Source organism: Sycon ciliatum, chromosome 7 (genome assembly GCF_964019385.1).
Source record: "Sycon ciliatum chromosome 7, ocSycCili1.1, whole genome shotgun sequence".
Taxonomy (NCBI): Eukaryota; Metazoa; Porifera; class Calcarea; order Leucosolenida; family Sycettidae; genus Sycon; species Sycon ciliatum.
This window is the reverse complement of record NC_088649.1, coordinates 19,652,052-19,672,051: the sequence shown is the minus strand read 5'-3', so window position 1 is coordinate 19,672,051 and position 20,000 is coordinate 19,652,052. Positions and strand designations below refer to the sequence as shown.

At 48.0% G+C, this 20,000-nt stretch overlaps 2 protein-coding genes across 2 annotated transcripts in view; both read left to right on the top strand.

Annotated features, from left to right (window-relative positions):
* Window positions 1-654, top strand: part of LOC135821678 (fibrillin-3-like) — a 13,090-nt gene extending 12,436 nt beyond the window's left edge. Inside the window, exon 7 of the mRNA XM_065334677.1 lies at window positions 488-654. Within this exon, the coding sequence (XP_065190749.1) occupies window positions 488-654 (167 nt within the window). The remainder of the gene's footprint in view (window positions 1-487) is intronic.
* A 1,071-nt stretch (window positions 655-1,725) lies between these two features.
* Window positions 1,726-20,000, top strand: part of LOC135821167 (fibrillin-3-like) — a 41,780-nt gene continuing 23,505 nt past the window's right edge. The window contains exons 1-6 of the mRNA XM_065334238.1: window positions 1,726-1,829; window positions 2,774-2,896; window positions 13,012-13,134; window positions 16,472-16,594; window positions 17,861-17,983; window positions 18,980-19,102. Coding sequence (XP_065190310.1) covers window positions 1,781-1,829; window positions 2,774-2,896; window positions 13,012-13,134; window positions 16,472-16,594; window positions 17,861-17,983; window positions 18,980-19,102 — 664 coding nt within the window. The 5' untranslated portion in view covers window positions 1,726-1,780. The remainder of the gene's footprint in view (window positions 1,830-2,773; window positions 2,897-13,011; window positions 13,135-16,471; window positions 16,595-17,860; window positions 17,984-18,979; window positions 19,103-20,000) is intronic.

The following is a 20,000-nucleotide window of genomic DNA, read 5'->3' as shown; positions in this document are numbered from 1 at the left end:
CGGCGACCACCAGTTGAGAGACCCTCTCCTGCGGATCGTCGAAGTGCGGCACTTGTTCGTCATTCTTTACCAGAGAGGCTCGAAGTCGAGCCAAAAGCCAAGAAGCCGCGGCAAGGAGAAAGTGACAGTGAGTTTGAGTATCGTGTCGGAGGCTGCCGAAACTGAAATCCAAAATCTAAGCACCAGTAACAGAGCAAACACATGAGAGCAGAGCCCACCATCTCCACCAGCAACACAGCCCTCACACACACAGCAAAATCCAGCACAGCACTATCATTTTTGGCGTCATCTGTGAACACAAGTCGCAAGCTGTACTTGGTAGACTTCTTCTGGGTTGCCCAGCACTTGGCTTCGATAAAAATCTCGGCCTCCACACAGCACACACTAACATTGTGAATGTATCCACCAAAATACAGCTCGTGTCCCCGATCTAGAGGCTTCCTGATGATGAATACATGGCTCTCACTGGTGCGAACTTGCTTTCCAGTAAGCAGCAAATGCGACAAGATCGTGGATGCTGTTACACGAGGAAGTTTCGATCTGTCTTGGGTCCAGCCAGAGTCAGGAAATACTGGTGCTGGAGTGCGCGTGGCGACGGGAGCTGCATCACGGGTCGACCGCTTGCTCATTGGTGCTTCGGGATTGGATTTGTAGAATAACGCCCTGGATGTAGAACAAATGTCACGCGCAGTTCGTGAGTGAGTGTAGGTAAAAAAAATCAGTCGACGAAGCCCCGTATGAACGTACCTCGTAAGTAGCTCCGCTATCCGTCCTGTCAACAAATCGCCCTGCTTTCGTAGATAATCTCTCAGCTGCTTTATAGTCCAAGAAGGCTGAGGAACCTCTTCTACCAGCTCTCCGACACTACTCGTACCGACTTTGCCGTCCTCACCCTCCATGACCGTGTGACTCGACTGTGCACCAGCTCTGTCTACTCGAAAAAAACAAAACCAGCAAGAAAGTGTGTACTTTGTCTCCTTGACCCAGCGCTGCTGCATGCGCGCTGCTGCAGCGCTGGGTCACCTGACGCCCTCTACGCGTATGCTTGCCCCCTTTCGCCCCCCTACTATTATTTGCGCAAATGGTCTATTATACCGACACCTCTTTGGGAGAGAACAACATTTCACCAGAGCGAGGGGTGTATAGTCATAATACTTCTATACCAGACCTGTGCAGCGTGACGTGTGTGTGTCTCTCTCTCTCTCTCTCTCTCTCTCTCTCTCTCTCTCTCTCTCTCTCTCTCTCTCTCTCTCTCTCTCTCTCTCACTCTCTCTCTCTCTCTCTCTCTCTCTCTCTCTCTCTCTCTCTCTCTCTCTCTCTCTCTCTCTCTTTCTCTCTTTCTCTTTCTCTTTCTCTATCTCTATCTCTCTCTCTTTCTCTATCACTCTCTTTCTCTTTCTCTATCTCTCTCTCTTTCTCTCTCTCTCTCTCTCACTCTCTCACTCTCTCTCTCTCTCTCTCTCTCTCTCTCTCTTTCTCTTTCTCTCTCTCTCTCTCTCTCTCTCTCTCTCTCTCTCTCTCTCTCTTTCTCTTTCTCTCTTTCTCTTTCTCTATCTATATCTCTCTCTCTCTTTCTCTATCATTCTCTTTCTCTTTCTCTATCTCTCCCTCTTTCTCTCTCTCTTTCTCTCAACCTTTCTCTCTCTCTCTCTCTCTCTCTCTCTCTCTCTCTCTCTCTCTCTCTCTCTCCCCATTCTTGTCTACAGACCTTGATGAGTGTTCTTTTGGTACACATAGCTGTGCTGCTGAAGCTAACTGCTCCAACACCCAGGGTTCCTTCATGTGTATGTGTAACCCTGGATTCACCGGCACTGGCATGGCCTGTCAGGGTAAGTGGCGCCGCCATCTTGTTGCCATGACCACGTTACACAAGTATCTACGGTAACCTGGAACGTTTGTGCTGGTTTTAGTTTGCGATTTGCGGGCACAGTTTTTGATTTCCTATCGACCTACCTTAATACACTTCAAGACCAGTTTTCCGAAATCCAAACTGTAGTGAGTTTCACAAACTGTTCATTACGGTGGCCAATATACTATTACAGTATACTGCATGTAGTTGTACTTTTCAAAACCGGTTATCTACAGCAGATAATACTGCTAACATTGGGAGGCTAGAACCGATAAAGCATTGCATGTAGTTTATTGTCCGAGTTCATGTAGTATTTCCTACCTCATTTTGATCCAGAAGGTACCATTGCTGGCGCTCAGGTCGAAGAACAGCAGGTAATACCACTGGGAGGGAGAAGGGTAGAATCAATATGGCACTGCATGACTTCGTTATTTCTCCTCTCATTTCGAATAAATCGAGAATCTGGCGCTCAGATGGAAGAACAGTGCCCATGCTTGTGATAATGATCCTGAACATGCTCACTTCCTCCAGCCGTCTGAGCACCCAACTATTTCTATACAAATACAGTAATGGGAAGCATCCTGGGGATGACTGGTTGTCGGGTTGTATGACGGCACGACTAGTTGAAGAGCGGTGTGACTATGCTCACAGGTTCCTGAATGGGCCACAGAGTCACGGAGTGAAGCGGAGTCTGTGACCAGTCAAAACTATGTGACCATCCAACCAACCCTGATTTCACAGAACCCAACAACCAGTACCGAAAAGAAGAAAAAAAGTTCTTCGCAAGGGTGGCTCGAAACTAAGAGGGGTGTACAGTCATAATACTTTTACTGCAGACCTGTGCTGAAAGATGCGTGTCTCTCTCTCTCTCTCTCTCTCTCTCTCTCTCTCTCTCTCTCTCTCTCCCCCCATTCTTGTCTACAGACCTTGATGAGTGTTCTCTTGGTACACATAGCTGTGCTGCTGAAGCTAACTGCTCCAACACCCAGGGTTCCTTCATGTGTATGTGCAACCCTGGATTCACCGGCACTGGCATGGTCTGTCAGGGTAAGTGGCGCCGCCATCTTGTTGCCATGACTACATTACACAAGTGTCTACGGTAACCCGGGCAACGTTTGCGCTGGTTTTAGTTTGCGATTTGCGGGCACAGTTTTTGATTTCGAGCTACCTTAATATACTGCAAGACCAGTCTTCCGAAATCCAAACTGTAGGGAGTTTCATAATCTGTTCATTGCGGTGGCCAATATACCATCATAGGGCGCATTCGAATTGTCTTCATCAACGATTCAAACAAATTTTATAAAGAGATTAGTTGAAGTGTCCCATTAGAACAGTTTCTATCATTTTAGAGTTTTTCAGCGGAATTGTCATGGCGATGATGACATCCGATCAGATCGACCATCTCCCTGTACTACGTGATGTAGCTATTCCCAACTCTTCGAAACTAATCCACCTCTCCCATCTGAGGTTGTAGAGTTTCGAGGCGCTTCGTTTTTCTGAGGAGGCCAAAAAGGCCACGTCTTCAGGTAAACGAAACTCCCCGAAAAGTCAAAGATTGAAAATTCGAACGCGCCCATAGTGTACTGCATGTAGTTGTACTTTTCAAACCAGTTCTCTACAGCGCATAATTCTGCTAGAATTGGGAGGCTAGAACCGATAAGGCACTGCATGTACTTGGTCCGTTTCATGGCAATTGTCGCTTATCTATCGCAACTATGAACAGGAGTTATTTTATCGCTCTGTAAAATTTCTAAAACGCATAGTGAAGAACCATGAAACAGGATTCCTCTCCGCCACAAGAAAAATAATTCAGCGATGTAATTTGATGAAGCAAGTCGAAGAAAGGAAGCAACGTTACAAAAAATGTACAAAAGAAAACAGCGACGGAGCGCGTTCTTGCACTCACGCTTTAGTTTATCCGACTCTGGCTCTGTATCACTCGAGCTGATGTCACTTGAGCTGACATTCGCTGGTTTGTTTAGCTGCTGGCGTAGAGTATCTCTTGCTTTTTCCGCTTGGCGTATGGCAGCGATGGGAAAGGAACAGTCGTGACTGTCACTTTGGCACTTGGAGGAACATGGGCAGCATGACCGGTGTGTCACCACTGTGTGTTTCAACAATGTTTTTGAATCAGGCACACGTACATTTTTTTTTTTCAAACTTTGGAGCAGGGTGCAGGTTTTCGCGCTCTGAGGCTCCCACAGTTTCTCGCCAGGAAACCGGCATCAGGCCGGCCTGGTTTCAAACATTAGGTATAGTAGTAGTAGTAGGAAACTAGGTAGACATCGGATAGCTTTAGCCTACCTCCGCCATGCCTCCAGCAAAAGCTGCCGTTCGCGGGCTGACGGATTCGGAGGTAAAATTGTTGTGCTCCCTCCCCGGGATCGAGTCTTCGATTTTAGACGTAGTAAAGACGCTGGCAACATTTGTGACGGAGTCCGCAGACCGCGAGACACGACTAAAGAATAGGATCGATGATTTATCGAGGCAAATTGCAGGCCTGAACGAGGAGGTTGTCGCCCTCAGGGAGTCCGCCATTGTCGCAGCAAGTGCTTCTCCCCTGACTCCTCCAGCAGTTGCCCACATGCACAACCAGCACAGCCAGCGTACGATGGAGAGTACAGCGGGAAGGACCAGCAAGCGTACCCGTACTCGCGCAGGCCAGGCTGCCACGTGTACCACTGATGCAGACGAACACCGTAGCACTTCCCGTAGCGTGGGTGACCCTGCCAGTGACCATGAAACGTCAACGGAGGATGAGGAAAAGTCCCAGGCAATTGAGCGGCCCACTGTCAAGCCCAAGCCACTGAAGCTAGAGCCAATCACGGATGACACGTGGAAACTGGTATCAAACGAACCTCACAGAGTGAAGAAAGCCGTAATCTATGTGGGCAATTTGAACTCACATAGCAGTGAAGAAAGTGTCAAGGAATTCACTGAGCAACGCTCTGCAGCAGTAAACAAACCGGTGAAGGTTCACCAGTGCAGCATACACACCACAGAAGATGGGAAAGTGTCTGCCCGCTTGATGATCGATGCGACTGACCTTGAAATCGCCACTGCTCCAAACTTTTGGCCTCGCCCACTGTACGCGAGGGTTTGGCGCCACCGTGAGCGTCCGAAGGGGGACACCTTGTCCGGCTCACACAGTGACACTCTCAGTGATGCTCCAAAGGGGGACACCTTGTCCGGCTCACACAGTGACGCTCTCTCCGAGTCCTCCGACACTCAAGCTCAAAGCTCCAATTAGATCCTTTCGGATCCTGCTGACGAACACATTTGGACTACTGAGTAAACTTGGTGACTTTCACCATGCTGTACACGTTCACCAACCTGACATTGCCATTGTCACAGAGAGCAAGCTAACCCCTGAGAAGGCTACTGATTCCGAACTGTCCTTGCCTGGGTACTACTCCCCACTGCGGAAGGATCGAACAGCTCATGGAGGAGGAGTTGCGGTTTGGGTTAAAGCCAGTCTGGCCCTCCGAGAACTCGATGACATCCAGGTCGGTAATGAGGAGCTAATATGGCTGAGTGTCAGAACTGTGGATAAGAAGTCAGTGGCTGTGTGTGCTGCATATCGCTCTGGCTCCTGCCACGACAATGACATCAGTACCCTTGAAGCCATCAGTGCTGGCATAGACCTGGCCCGTAAATCTTGTCAATATGTGGTATTGGCTGGAGATTTTAACGTACACAACATGGATTGGCTCGGCAGCACCAAGACAACTCATGCAGGTGTGTACACTGAAGACATGTGTGCTTTTCACTGCTTGGAGCAGCACGTGCATGAGCCCACCAGGGGCCTTAACCCACTCGACTTAATAATGACTGACCTACCGGGAGATGCGACCGTCAATACCTTAGCACCTCTGGGAAACTCTGACCATGCCTGTGTCCTAGCTGACTTTCATGTAAGCACAGCAGAGGAACCACCAGTGACCAGAACTGTCTGGCGTTACCAACGCGCAGATTGGGACAGACTCCGCCACTTCTTTAGAACAACAGATTGGCAGTCCACTGTCAGTGATGATCCTGATGCAATGTGTATGCACTTGACCCAGAATATTCTGGAAGGAATGCGCCGATACATACCGTCTAAGCAATTGTGCATGAAACCATCTAACCCCTCTTGGTGGACACCGGAATGCACTGAGGCTGTAGCACAGAAACAAAGAGCATGGAGGAGACTCTGCGCCGACCGGTCAAGTGCCCAGCTGCAAGCCCGTTACAATGTCGCCAAGCACTCGGCTAACCATTGCCTGGAAACTGCCAAGCAAGCATTCACAGCAAGCCTGGCGCAGAAGTTAGCCTCTGGGTGTATGTCGTCTGGTGAATGGTGGCGAACCATCAAGAAGGCCTCTGGCCACGGAAACAGCCCATCCATACCTACTCTCCGCAGCACCGATGGTACGGAGCACGACACCAACCGCAGCAAAGCAGAGTGCATGGCCGAACACTTCGCCAACAAATGCAGTCTAGGGGCAGACGACCTATCCGCTCCATTTCCTTACGTCCGACCACGTACTGACCGCAACCTCTGCACCGTCCGGTTTCGCGAAACCACAGTCGAGCGAACTCTCCGCCAGCTCAACCCCACCAAGGCCACTGGTCCAGAAGGGATACCTGCCCGCGTCTTGAAAGCTTGCTCTGCAGAATTGGCACGGCCGCTTTCAAAACTATTTACCTGCTGTCTTCGCTCCGGTATCCAGCCACAACAGTGGAAGGTTGCAAACGTGGTTCCAGTCCACAAGCGCAAGTCTAAATCGTCGCCATCAAACTATCGACCAGTGTCGTTACTGAGCATCCTCTCCAAGGTCATGGAGACCATAGTCAACAGGGCAATGAGCAACTTCATGGAGACGAATCACGTCCTGTCAGAACGGCAATTTGGATTCCGTCGCGGCCACAGTGCAGCAGACCTGCTGACTGCTCTCCACCACCAGTGGGTGCACACCGCCGGAGATAAAGGAGCTTCTCGAGTGCTGGCCATCGACATTGCTGGAGCATTTGACCGGGTGTCTCACACTGGTGTGTTGCACAAGGCTAGAGTGTATGGCATCTTGGGAGACCTGCATCGGTGGCTCCAAGACTACCTCTGCAACCGCACACTTCAAGTCCTCATCTCCGGCCAGACATCAGCCAGACGCCCAGTTAAGGCTGGGGTGCCACAGGGCAGTATCCTGGGCCCCACCTTATTCTTGGTCTACGTCAACGACCTTGAAGACCACCTCCCAATCGGCTCCAACCTTGCCTCATTCGCCGATGACACAACCCTATACGCCGAAATTGCAACGCTCGCTGCTGTTCCTGACAACGCTAGAGTACTCCAGGCTGCTGTCGACCTAGTATCCAGTTGGGGCTCGGATTGGAAAGTGCAGTTCGAGCCAGCCAAATCTCAGGCCCTTACAATTTCCCACCATCGTCGGGACTGGCCAATACCCCCCATTGTCTTCAATGGAACTCCTGTCGAGGAGCAGCCCTCCATCAAGGTACTCGGCGTCACGTTTGACCATCAGCTAAAATTCAGCCAGCATATCCGAACTGTTGTAGTCCGAGCAACGCAGAGACTTGGAGCCTTGCGCAAGGCATTTCACTTGCTGACTATTCCTGCCCGGCTTCGAGCCTACAAAGCCTTTGTCCGGCCGGTTATGGAGTACTGCCCAATCGTCTGGATGGGGGCAGCTTCTTCCCACTTGAATCGGCTGGACTGGGTGCAGGAGCGTGCCATCAAAGCAATACATCCGCAATGCTGGCTTCCTAGCCTCATAATTCGCCGCACCATCGCTGCCCTCTGCCTCCTGTATAAAGCCCTTTGCGATAATTCTCCCGCTCTTCTCTCGAGAGTGGCTCCACCCCCGACACACCAACCCAGGACCACACGCCTCACCCGCCAGGCTGTACGACTGTCCACCGCGCATCCCCATCAGTTACAGAATGTTCTTCCTGCCAATTCCAGGAACAATGTGAGCCGAGCCTTTCCCCACTCCGTCATCCCAATTTGGAACCAGCTGCCTACCTCTATCATTCCCCACCCATTTCACCCAAAGAACATCCAAAAGTTCAAGACAGCAGCTTATCACCATCTCCTCAGAACGAACTGGCACTGGGCCACTCATAGCATACGCGAGTAAGAGGGTACAGTGTCCTACCCTGCTTGGACATACATGTAATCTCTCCTCACGGACAGTCTCCTCTTGAATTTAAAAGTCTAACAGCGTTCACATCAATACTCAACTTATTCTTTTGCTCACTGAGCAATACAATCTTTCCATTTTCTTTCTTCTGTTTTCTTTTTCAATTTAATCCTCCCTACCCAATATCCCTTTGGTGCGTCCATGGAGCTATGAAGCCGAGACCTCTGGTCGGCGGAGCTTAATGGGCCCCACCACCACACTCCATCATTCACCCCAGTGTCTGGAGATATGTGGATTTTGTAGAAAAAAAAAAAAAAAAACAAAAAAAAAACATCCCTCTCCAGACAGCTGTCATACGCTCTGCTGGATACGCTGACAAAGCCTCTTGTACTGCCGCTGCCAGGTCGGACAATGTCTTCTTTGTCACCATCTCGCCATCAGTTTGCAGGCTTGCAAAGAATGCCAGGTCGTTGCACTTGCAGTTCAAACGTGGCGACTGAGCTGGCTGGCCTGGCCTTGACTGTCACGCTCTCCAGGTCAGGATGTCGATTTCCCCTGCTACAGGTCCGGTCTTCGAGCTGCGCTTGGCTTTTCGCTGCAGTGAATGTGTGCATTCGCTGCAGTGCATTCACTGCAGCGAAAAGTTCCCCACTTTCCCATCACAATCGTACGAATCGCGATGCCACTGGCGCTAGTCTCGATGGTTTTTTCTTTCTTGTCTCCTTTGATCTTGCCATCACAACCTCCCAAACGAATATGAGTTAGATGTCGAGATCGGACTGGGTTTTACCGATCAAAAGGTGCGTGGGAGATAAGCGACAATTGCGATGAAACGGATCAAGTAGTATTGATGGTCCGAGTTCAAGTAGTATTTCCTACCTCATTTCGATCCAGAAGGTACCATTGCTGGCGCTCAGATCGAAGAACAGCAGGTAATACCACTGGGAGGGGAATGGGTAGAACCGATATGGCACTGCATGTGTCATTTCTCATCTCATGTCGAATAAATGTAGAATCTGGCACTCAGATGGAAGAATAGTGCCTATGCTTGTGATACTGATCGTAAACATGCTCAGTTCTTCCAGCCGTCTGAGCACCCAAATCTAAACCCCATCCAACCCCAAGATATTGTCAAATCAGGATCAATAAAACATGACATAGGTTTTGTGAAGGTCAGATGAAATCAGTGAGCTGCATCTTGGGTGACCCTTGGTCAAAGGAAATTAGCATCGACTTCTCTAATGGAATTTCCATACAGATGTGAGCTTCGAAGTCAACACTGAGATTTTATTACGGCTGAAGAAATGATTTCTCGGTCTCTACTCTGATGGTAACTTCAGTGGAGACTGGATAATTTTACCGGCACTTCTTTGGGAGAGAACAACATTTCACCAGATCGAGGGGTGTATAGTCATAAAATACTTCTATTCCAGACCTACTTCCTCCGCGTCAACGAAATTGTCGAAGTTTGACTTTTGATATAAAACGGGGTATTTACTCACCAGCACTCGTACCAAAGGTAAGGAATCGGACATAGGTGATAGTCATCAGTATAGGGTGACGGCAAAGTTTCTTTTTCTGTTATTGGAAGCTGGAATATTTGAACTAGATGCAATTTCTTCGCTATGTCGCTGAGATGGTAATTTCGACTCGCTGAGATCAGTCAGGCGTTGCAGATTTCACATTTCTCGTGCTTATGGCCATTCACTCAAACCTCATCACTGTTTTACTTTAGCTGGGGTGAGAGTGACTTCATGGAACAAGTGGCAGCGCTTGGAGAAACACCGAGGCGTCAGCAAAGTAAATGCCTACAACAGCGATGTCGCTCTGGCTGAGACACTCAGTTAATGATTGTGCCTGCAAGAGCCGTGACGGTGTAGACTCTACACGTTGTGCTAGTGATGTACGCGCAGGTGCCGTACCATGGTATACCAGTGATGCTGAAAAAGAGGGCGCGATGGACGCGATAGTACACTTACCTGCATGAGCTTTGACCACACAGCTAGAATAACTGGGCATGCCACGGCTAAAAAAAGTTCATTTCAAAATCGAGGTGATTCCGCCGACGGTAATCAACCGACCTCGCAACGATCGTGTATTATTACTAGGCTTCGTTGGTGGTGAAGTAGAAATCTTCCAGAGCTAGCAGACGACAAGCATAGCAGCTCTTGTCCTGTGGAGAAAGTCAAAGTGTTTGAGATGAGGAGCGACCAACTTTCAACCTTCCTTGAAATATTTCGGAAAGATATTTTTGCGTCCATTGACATCAGCGACGACGAGGACTTCATCTCTGCATGGAAACTCTCAGTCCAACTGTCCTGGAACGTTACTCTAGTCTTCAGACTATCATACTGTGTAATAAGTTTGAATGGCTTAGCTTATGGAGTTGTCAGTGACAAGTCACTAGTCGAACTGCGACAATTTCGATGACGCGGAGGAAGTATGACGTGTGTGTGTGTCTCTCTCTCTCTCCCTCTCTCTCACTCTCTCTCTCTCTCTCTCTCTCTCTCTCTCTCTTTCTGTCTCTCTCTCTCTCTCACTCTCTCACTCTCTCACTCTCTCTCTCTCTCTCTCCTCTCTCTCTCTCTCTCTCTCTCTCTCTCTCTCTCTCTCTCTCTCTCTCTCTTTGTCAAAAACTCATTGCGGTCACGGAGGACTTTCTCTCGTGGACCCAATGTATGCAGGCGGCGCCGCACAAATGCAAAAGCAGTGCAGCAAAGCTTGTAGATGGCCGGTACAAACCTTACGATCCCTGCCTGATGATGTCAGGGAGGAAGATCGCTTTCATTGACACTGCAGAGTTCAAGTTCCTGGGGCGAAGGCTGCATGCTGATTGCTCTGAGCAGACCCAGCGGGAAGACATCCGTCAACTCACTGTATCTCTCATGCAAAAAGTAGAAGGCTCTTGGCTTCAAGACCACCACAAGCTATGGCTTTACCACCATCTTGTAGTGCCCAGGCTTTCTTGGTCTTTCCAGGTTCTTGAACTCACACAAGGTTTTGTACGTGAACTGCACTTTATGTGTTTACCATTTCTGAAGAAATGGTCAGGCCTACCTCGATGCGCAAACTCTGCCATTCTTTTTATTGGCAGTCGCAAACGCTTTGGCTTACGCCTCCACTACCTTCCTACGGTGTGGAAAAAGTGCCAGTCCATCAAATGGCACATTCTTCGATCGAGTGGGGACGCGCGCATGAGGGCGCTGTACACTCTGCGTCGGAGTAAGGATGCGAAGCTGACAAAGCGATATGCGGCGACAATAGAGCTGGAGTGTGCAGAGGCATCAGTAGGTTCAGGGACTCTCCGTCCACCGTCATCAAGTCATCGTGCAGGGTTGGGTGCTCGTGCTCCGAAGCAGCATTCCAAACCCCCGAGGAAGGATCTCCTTCAAACATTTGAGGAGATCAACGCGCAGGAGCAGATTTTGAGGCTGAAGACTCTTCAGGTGCAAGGCAAGTGGTTGGAGTGGACATCGGTGATGTGGCAGGACCTCTCGTGGAAATCCCTTTTGTACGGTGGTACTGGTAAGGATTTGAAATTTCTTCTCGCATCAACCCTCGACGTGCTACCTTCTCCGACGAACCTACGCCGTTGGGGAAACACCGTAGTGGATCCGTACTGTAGTTTGTGCCGTACCTGGGCCTGTACTACGCGCCACGTGCTTGGCGCTTGTCGCGTAGCGCTGGACCAGGGACGTTACACCTGGAGGCACGACAACGTACTCGGGGTCATCGTCAGGAACATGCGTGAGGAGATTCGAATCCGCACTGCTGCAAACACCGTACAAACCGAAAATTCAAATGAGCTTGACTTCATCTCGTTTTGCAAGGCGGGAGAGAAGCCGGTTCGCGTTCAGCCCAGACGAAAGTTGGTTACGACTGATCTCCTGTCAGCGGCCTCAGACTGGAAACTTCTTGTCGACTCAGTTAGTGCAAAGATTTCTTTCCCTAGCTGTGTTGCACTTACCACCCTGAGACCAGATATAGTTCTGTACTCTACGAGTCATAGGATTGTGTTCTGGATGGAGTTGACAGTTTGTGCTGAGGACAGATTCAGTGTCAGTAACTCGCGGAAGGACAGGCGGTATGCGGATCTGGCCGATCAATGCCGAGCAAACGGGTGGCAGGTCGTTTCTTTTTCGGTTGAGGTAGGTGTGCGTGGTTTCATCCCGGACTCTCTTCGGAGGGCTCTGAAAGCGCTTGGGTTTTCTTATCGAAGAATAAAATTTATTTGTAATTTGTGCAGTAAGACGTCTCTGCGAAGCAGCTACATCATCTGGTTGCGGCGTCAACAAAAACACTGGTCGGAAGATCCACTTTTCTGAGGTACTGTATGTGGGGCTCCGTTTATTGAGGTGCGTTGAAATTTATTCTCTTTATCTTATTATTTCTTTTCTATAATTTCCCCATATGAGTTCCTATCAGTTGCTGTGAACACCTTGAGTGGAGAGCGCTTGCTCGAGCGTTGAACCGGGTTCTTAATCCACCATACCCAGTTCGCAAGGCTGGGCGGGGTTGTGAGCAGGCTTTCATTTCATCTTTTCTTATTATTTCTTATTATTTCTGCTTTTCATCTCATTACAAAAATTCTGCGCTTTTTCTCCATCTGCGCATAAAATCTAGACTGACAACCTGCTTGTTAAATCATGCACCTGCTTTCAGGCGTAAAAACCCTGTTGTAGAGGTCTCAGTCCTCATTTGTTAGACTTACCTGTCTTTATAAATGTAACTTACTCTCTCTCTCTCTCTCTCTTTCTCTCTCTCTCTCTTTCTGTCTCTCTCTCTCTCTCTCACTCTTACACTCTCTCACTCTCACTCTCTCTCTCTCTCTCTCTCTCTCTCTCTCTCTCTTTCTCTTTTTCTTTCTCTTTCTCTTTCTCTCTTTCTCTTTCTCTATCTCTATCTCTCTCTCTCTTTCTCTATCACTCTCTTTCTCTTTCTCTATCTCTCTCTCTTTCTCTCTCGCTTTCTCTCAACCTTTCTCTCTCTCTCTCTCTCTCTCTCTCTCCCCATTCTTGTCTACAGACCTTGATGAGTGTTCTCTTGGTACACATAGCTGTGCTGCTGAAGCTAACTGCTCCAACACCCAGGGTTCCTTCATGTGTATGTGTAACCCTGGATTCACCGGCACTGGCATGGTCTGTCAGGGTAAGTGGCGCCGCCATCTTGTTGCCATGACTACATTACACAAGTATCTACGGTAACCCGGGCAACTTTTGCGTTGGTTTTAGTTTGGGATTTGCGGGCACAGTTTTTGATTTCCTTTCGAGCTACCTTAAAGGGGAACTGTCACCAAAGAGTTTCTTTGTCTTATCATGTAGTTCCATGGCTTCTGATCACGATGGTGTTATTCGTTTTTCTCTGTGATGGCTGGAAGTCGGTGAAAACTTGAAAAGAAGGTGCCCAAAATTGTCCCGAAGTACCGACTGGCGTCACGCCGGACTTGACCTCCACGCGTACATTAACGTACGTTCGTCGTCAAAAACGAAGTCCAGCCCGTGTGCTGGTCGATTGAGCTAGCTGTTCCGATGTACGGTGCACGTTTGCCTTTTGAACTCTAACACAGATGGTATGGGTTAATCTACGTGGTACCGAAGAAGAATGCCAAAGAGGCAGAGGCCCAAGGGCAGCTACACAGCCAAATCAAAATAAAAAGCAGCTGAGCTTTCACCTTTTTGACTTCTTCCGCGATGATCTAAATTATATTTTGTGAGCACGGAAGTACGTTGTTGTTCTGAACTTTTCGTGTGAGGAACAACACGATGATGGGCACGTATGCAGAAAACAGTACTCCTCCGGCCGGCGATAACACCACCAACCAGAGCCCCAAAGAAACGCAATGTAGCTATGTGAAGGCGATTCATCTGGCGATGTTGCTGAAGATGCAGATGACAAACTCCGTCTTTCATTTCAGAGCCGGGTGGGCAACACCGCCACCTTCGATACAACGACATGATTTTCAAGTACGAGGTATGTGTGTCACACTAACAGCAAACAAACATCCTTCCACTCCTTCATAATCACAAATAAAACAAAGAGCTGGAGCTTCGTGGAGGGAGTACCAGTGCGACAAACTTCTGTCGACTTTTGTGTGTTTTGTCCCTTTTTGGCGTTCTCATTGTGTACAACGTACTTAACATACACATCAGTGTCCGAGTTCAGAAGGCAAGCGTGCACCGTACATCCCACAGTTGTCTCGATCAACCAGCACACAGTCTGGACTTCGTTTTTGACGATGAATGTATGCGTGGAGGTCAAGTCCGGCGTGACGTCACTCGGTACTTCGGGACAGTTTTTGGGACCTTCTTTTCAAGTTTTCACTCACTTCCAGTCATCGCAGAGAAAAACGAATAACACCATCGTGATCACGAGCCAAAGAACTACAAGATAAGACAAAGAAATATTTTGGTGACAGTTCCCCTTTATTAAACTCCAAGACCAGTCTTCCGAAATCCAAACTGAAGTGAGTTTCACAATCTGTTCATTACGGTGGCCAATATACTATCATAGTGTACTGCATGTAGTTATACTTTTCAAACCGGTTATCTACAGCAGATAATACTGCTAGCATCGGGAGACTAAAACCGGTAAGGCACTGCATGTAGTATTTATGGTCCGAGTTCATGTAGTATTTCCTACCTCATATCGATCCAAAAGGTACCATTGCTGGCGCTCAGATCGAAGAACAGCAGGTTATACCACTGGAAGGGAAAAGGGTAGAATCAATATGGCACTGCATGTGGTATTTATCATCTCATTTTGAAAAAAATCGAGGCACTCAGATGGAAGAACAGTGCCCATGCTTGTGATACTGATCGTAAATATGATCAGTTCCTCCAGCCGTATGAGTACACAAATCTAAACCGCATCCAACCCCAAAGATAATGTCAAAGCAAGATAAAAATACATGACATAGGTTTTGTGAAGGTCAGACGAAATCAGTGGGCTGCATTTTGGGTGACCCTTTGTCAAGAAACTAGCATCGAGGTCTCTAATGGAATTTTCATGCAGATGTTATTGTTTTTTTGTTTTTTTGTTTTTTTTACTATTATTCACAAACCCAACTTGTAAAATAAATAAATATGAGGACAAAAACAAACAGCTACTGAGCAGGGGCTGCACTGGGCAGCAGTGATGGTGAGGTACCAGGGGCTCCACCGATCAAAGGTCTCGGCTTCAATGCCACAAGCACGCACCAGGAAAAAAGAAACAGAAATGTAAAGCAAAGCTCGATCTAGCTATGGGGAAGTAGAATGGGTAAAAGTACCGGTTGGTATTTAGAAAAATAAAAACAAGATGAAAAGAGATTTTAAATTATCAGTGTTCGGACTGATGTACCATGTACATGTTAATTCCATCAACCAAAACTTATGAACTTTTTCAATAGATCTGATACGAAACTCGCACAAAGAAGTGTAAAGAGGACAAGCTAAAAAAACAGAAAAATAATAAGGCACCCATTTTGATAGTCCAGGGGATGCCCCACACCTGGTAAAAGAATAAACAGAGAAAAGAAAAGAATCATAACAAGTTCTTTTTCATGTGTGCAAAACACAGCTGAGCACTCTGAGCAAGGCCAGGTACACGGATTAGCGGGTCCGGCAAGCAACGGGCTCGAAAAATTACAGGGAATCTGTTGCCCAGTACCAGTTGCTGTCTCTCAGGTGTCTGTAGACCTTTGTCTTGAATGACTGAAAATGTGTTTTGTGTGGGCGCTGCGAGAGCAGCCTCTCAGGAAGGGAGTTCCATGCGCCAATACAGCAGTACGGGAACGACCGCTTCACGACGGATGGAGCTGAGACAGGGAGCGTGTCTGACAGTTAATAGGCGTGGCTAGTGGCATTATTGTGCTCGTTCCTGGTTCTGGGGTTAATTCTAGGTAGCACCCCCTGGCATTTCGGAACTGTTCTAAATTTTTGAAAACACAACCCACTGCCATTAACAAAATACAAGTCACAAAAATTGGGGAGATTCTAAGTCCCCATATAACAGCAATCCCATTTTGAAATTCGCAAATGCATCATATGATGCGTCCGGTACATCTAGGGTTAAAGTCCCCAGCAAGAATGAGACAAGCGTCGTGTTCACGGGCCAAAAGAAGGGTGTCGTCGAGATGATGGATAAGTCAGAGGTCACCGTGCCCGCAAGAACCCGACCGGTAGAGGTGTGAGCTTCGAGGTCAACACTGATATAGTATTACGCCTGACGAAATGATTTCTCTGTCTCTACTCTGGTGGTAGCTTCAGTGGAGACTGGAAAATTATAACGACACTTCTTTGGGAGAGAACAACATTTCACCAGAGCAAGGCGTGTATAGTTATAACACTTCTACTCCAGACCTGTGCAGAAGGATGTGTGTGTGTGTGTGTGTGTGTGTGTCTCTCTCTCTCTCTCTCTCTCTCTCTCTCTCTCTTTCTCTCTCTTTCTCTCTCTTTCTCTCTCTCTCTCTCTCTCTCTCTCTCTCTCCATCCATTCTTGTCTCCAGACCTTGATGAGTGTTCTCTTGGTACACATAGCTGTGCTGCTGAAGCTAACTGCTCCAACACCCAGGGTTCCTTCATGTGTATGTGTAACCCTGGATTCACCGGCACTGGCATGGCCTGTCAGGGTAAGTGGCGCCGCCATCTTGTTGCCATGACTACATTACACAAGTATCTACGATAACCCGGGCAACGTTTGTGTTGGTTTTAGTTTGCGATTTGAGGGCCCAGTTTTTGATTTCCTTTCGAGCTACCTTAACCCTTTCCATGCCAGCATGTTTTCCTGTGTTGGCCACGCATTGTTCAGGTGCTGAGCTCGTCTGTTCAAAGCTGCACGCGCACCTCAGAACGAAATTTATTGCTATTTCACTATACCTTGATGGATTTTCACGATCCATGGCTTGTTGGAAAGATCTGGACCACAGGAAGCCAGGGGTGTTACCCGTGATGGGCACAAACGTAAACGCGTCCATGGCCAATCGGCTCATACTAAAAAAACGCGTATACGCGTCCATGGCATGGAAAGGGTTAATATACTCCAAGACCAGTCTTCCGAAATCCAAACTGTAGTGAGTTTCACAATCTGTTCATTACGGTGGCCAATATACCATCACAGTTTACTGCATGTAGTTGTACTTTTCAAACCGGTTATCTACAGCAGATCATTCTGCTAACATTGGGAGGCTAGAATTGATAAAGCACTGCATGTAGTTGTACTTCCTCCGCGTCATCGAAATTGTCGCAGTTTGGCTAGTATCAGTAATTTATGACACAGGGCGATGGTCTGAAGTCTACAGTTACGTTCTAAGACTATGTTCCGTTTGATGGTGCGCATCACGCCGAGCTGGAGGCGTCGTCCTTGCTGATGTCAGTCGACGAAACAATTTCGTTTTGTACAGAGTCCAGGGTGGCTGCAAGTTGGTCGCGCGTGGTCTCGCATGCTTTGAATTTCTCCAAAGGAAAGGACCTGTCATGCTTGTCACCTGCTCTGAACGACTTAGCATGAGCAGTACGGCCCCCTGTGTGATGGGAATATTTATTCCCACCATCGTCAGAAAGGATACCCTTGAAGGAAGCCCACAAAATACGCCAAGCTGAATCCATGCGCTCCGCTAGTTACTCTTCCCATGTGCTCTTCACAGCTTCGATGAAGTCCTTCACATTCTTCTTCACCACCAACCCAGTGTCCGTCTGGGGTGAATAGTCATAACACTTCTACTCGAAACCTGTTCAGAAGGATGTTTGTGTGTGTGGGGGGGGGGGGGGGGTATCTCTCTCTCTCTCTCTCTCTCTCTCTCTCTCTCTCTCTCTCTCTCTCTCTCTCTCTCTCTCTCTCTCTCTCTCTCTCTCTCTCTCTCTCTCTCTCTCTCTCTCCCCCCTATTTATGTCTACAGACCTTGATGAGTGTTCTCTTGGTGTAGATAGCTGTGCTGCTGAAGCTAACTGCTCCAACACCCAGGGTTCCTTCATATGTATATGCAACCCTGGATTCACCGGCACTGGCATGGTCTGTCAGGGTAAGTGGCGCCGCCATCTTGTTGCCATGACTACATTACACAAGTATCTAGGGTAACCAGTGCAACATTTGTGCTAGTTTTAGTTTGTGCTTTGCGGGCACAGTTTTTGATTTCCTTTCCAGCTACCTTTATAATAAATAACCTCCAAGACCAGTCTTCCGAAGTCCAATCTGTAGGGAGTTTCAAAATCTGTTCATTACGGTGGTCAATAATATCATTGAATATTCTATCATAGTGTACTGCACGTTGTTGTAATTTTCAAACCGGTTATCTAAAGCAGATAATACTGAAAGCATTGGGAAGCTAGGGCCGATAAGGCACTGCATGCAGAATTGTCAATGGAAATTAGCATCGACTTCTCTAATGGAATTTCCATACAAATGTGAGCTTTGAAGTCAACAGTGGGATTTTATTACGCCTGAAGAAGTGAATACTCTCTCTCTACTCTGATAGTAACTTAAGTGGAGACTGGATAAATATAGCGACACTTCTTTGGGAAAGAACAACATTTCACCAGAGCGAGGCGTGTATCGTCGTAACACTTCTACTCCAGACCTGTGCAGAACAATGTGTGTGTGTCTCTCTCTCTCTTTCTCTCTCTCTCTCTCTCTCTCTCTTCTCTCTCTCTCTCTCTCTCTCTCTCTCTCTCTCTATCGCGCGCGCGCTCTCTCCCTTGCTCTCACTCCCTCGCTCTCTCTACCTCTCTCTTTCTCTCCCTTTCTCTCTCTCTCTCTCTCTCTCTCTTTATCGCTCTCTCTGCCTCGCTCTCTCTCCCTCGCTCTCTCTCCCTCGCTCTCTCTCCCTCCTCTCTCCCTCTCTCTCTCTCTCTCTCTCTCTCTCTCTCTCTCTATCTCTCTCTGTCTCTCTCTGTCTCTCCTCTCTGTCTCTCTTTCTCTCTCTCTCTCTCTCTCTCTCTCTCTCTCTCTCTCTCTCTCTCTCTCTCTCTCTCTCTCTCTCTCTCTCTCTCTCTCTTTCCAACTCCATTCTTGTCTACAGACCTTGATGAGTGTTCTCTTGGTACACATAGCTGTGCTGCTGAAGCTAACTGCTCCAACACCCAGGGTTCCTTCATGTGTATGTGTAACCCTGGATTCACCGGCACTGGCATGGCCTGTCAGGGTAAGTGGCACTGCCATCTTGTTGCAATGACTACATTACACAAGTATCTACGGTAACCGGGCAACGCTTGTGTTGGTTTTAGTTTGCGATTTGCCGGCACAGTTTTTGATTTCTTTTCGAGGGACCTTACTATTCACAGTCTTCTGAAATCCAAACTCTAGTGAGTTTTACAATCTGTTCATTACGGTGGTCAATATACTATTATAGTGTACTGCATGTAGTTGTACTTTTCAAAACCGGTTATCTACAGCAGATAATACTGCTAGCAATGGGAGGCTAGGACCGATAAGGCACTGCATGTAGTTGTACTTTCTCCGCGTCATCGAAATTGTCGCAGTTTGGCTAGTATCAGTAATTTATGACACAGGGTGATAGTCTGAAGTCTACAGTTACATTCTAAGACAATGTTCCGTTTGATGGTGCGCATCACGCCGAGCTGGAGGCGTCGTCCTTGCTGATGTCAGTCGACGAAACAATTTCGTTTTGTACAGAGTCCAGGGTGGCTGCAAGTTGGTCGCGCGTGGTCTCGCATGCTTTTAATTTCTCCAAAGGAAAGGACCTGTCATGCTTGGGACCTGCTCTGGACGACTTAGCATGAGCAGTACGGCTCCCTGTGTGATGGGAATAATTATTCCCACCATCGTCAGAAAGGATACCCTTGAAGGAAGCCCACGAAATACGCCAAGCTGAATCCATGCGCTCCGCTAGTTACTCTTCCCATGTGCTCTTCACAGCTTCGATGAGGTCCTTCACGTTCTTCTTCACCACCAACCCGGTGTCCGTCTGGGGTGAATAATCATAACACTTCTACTCCAAACCTATTCAGAAGGATGTGTGTGTGTGTGTGTGTGTGTGTGTGTGTGTATGTGTGTGTGTGTGTGTGTGTGTGTGTGTGTGT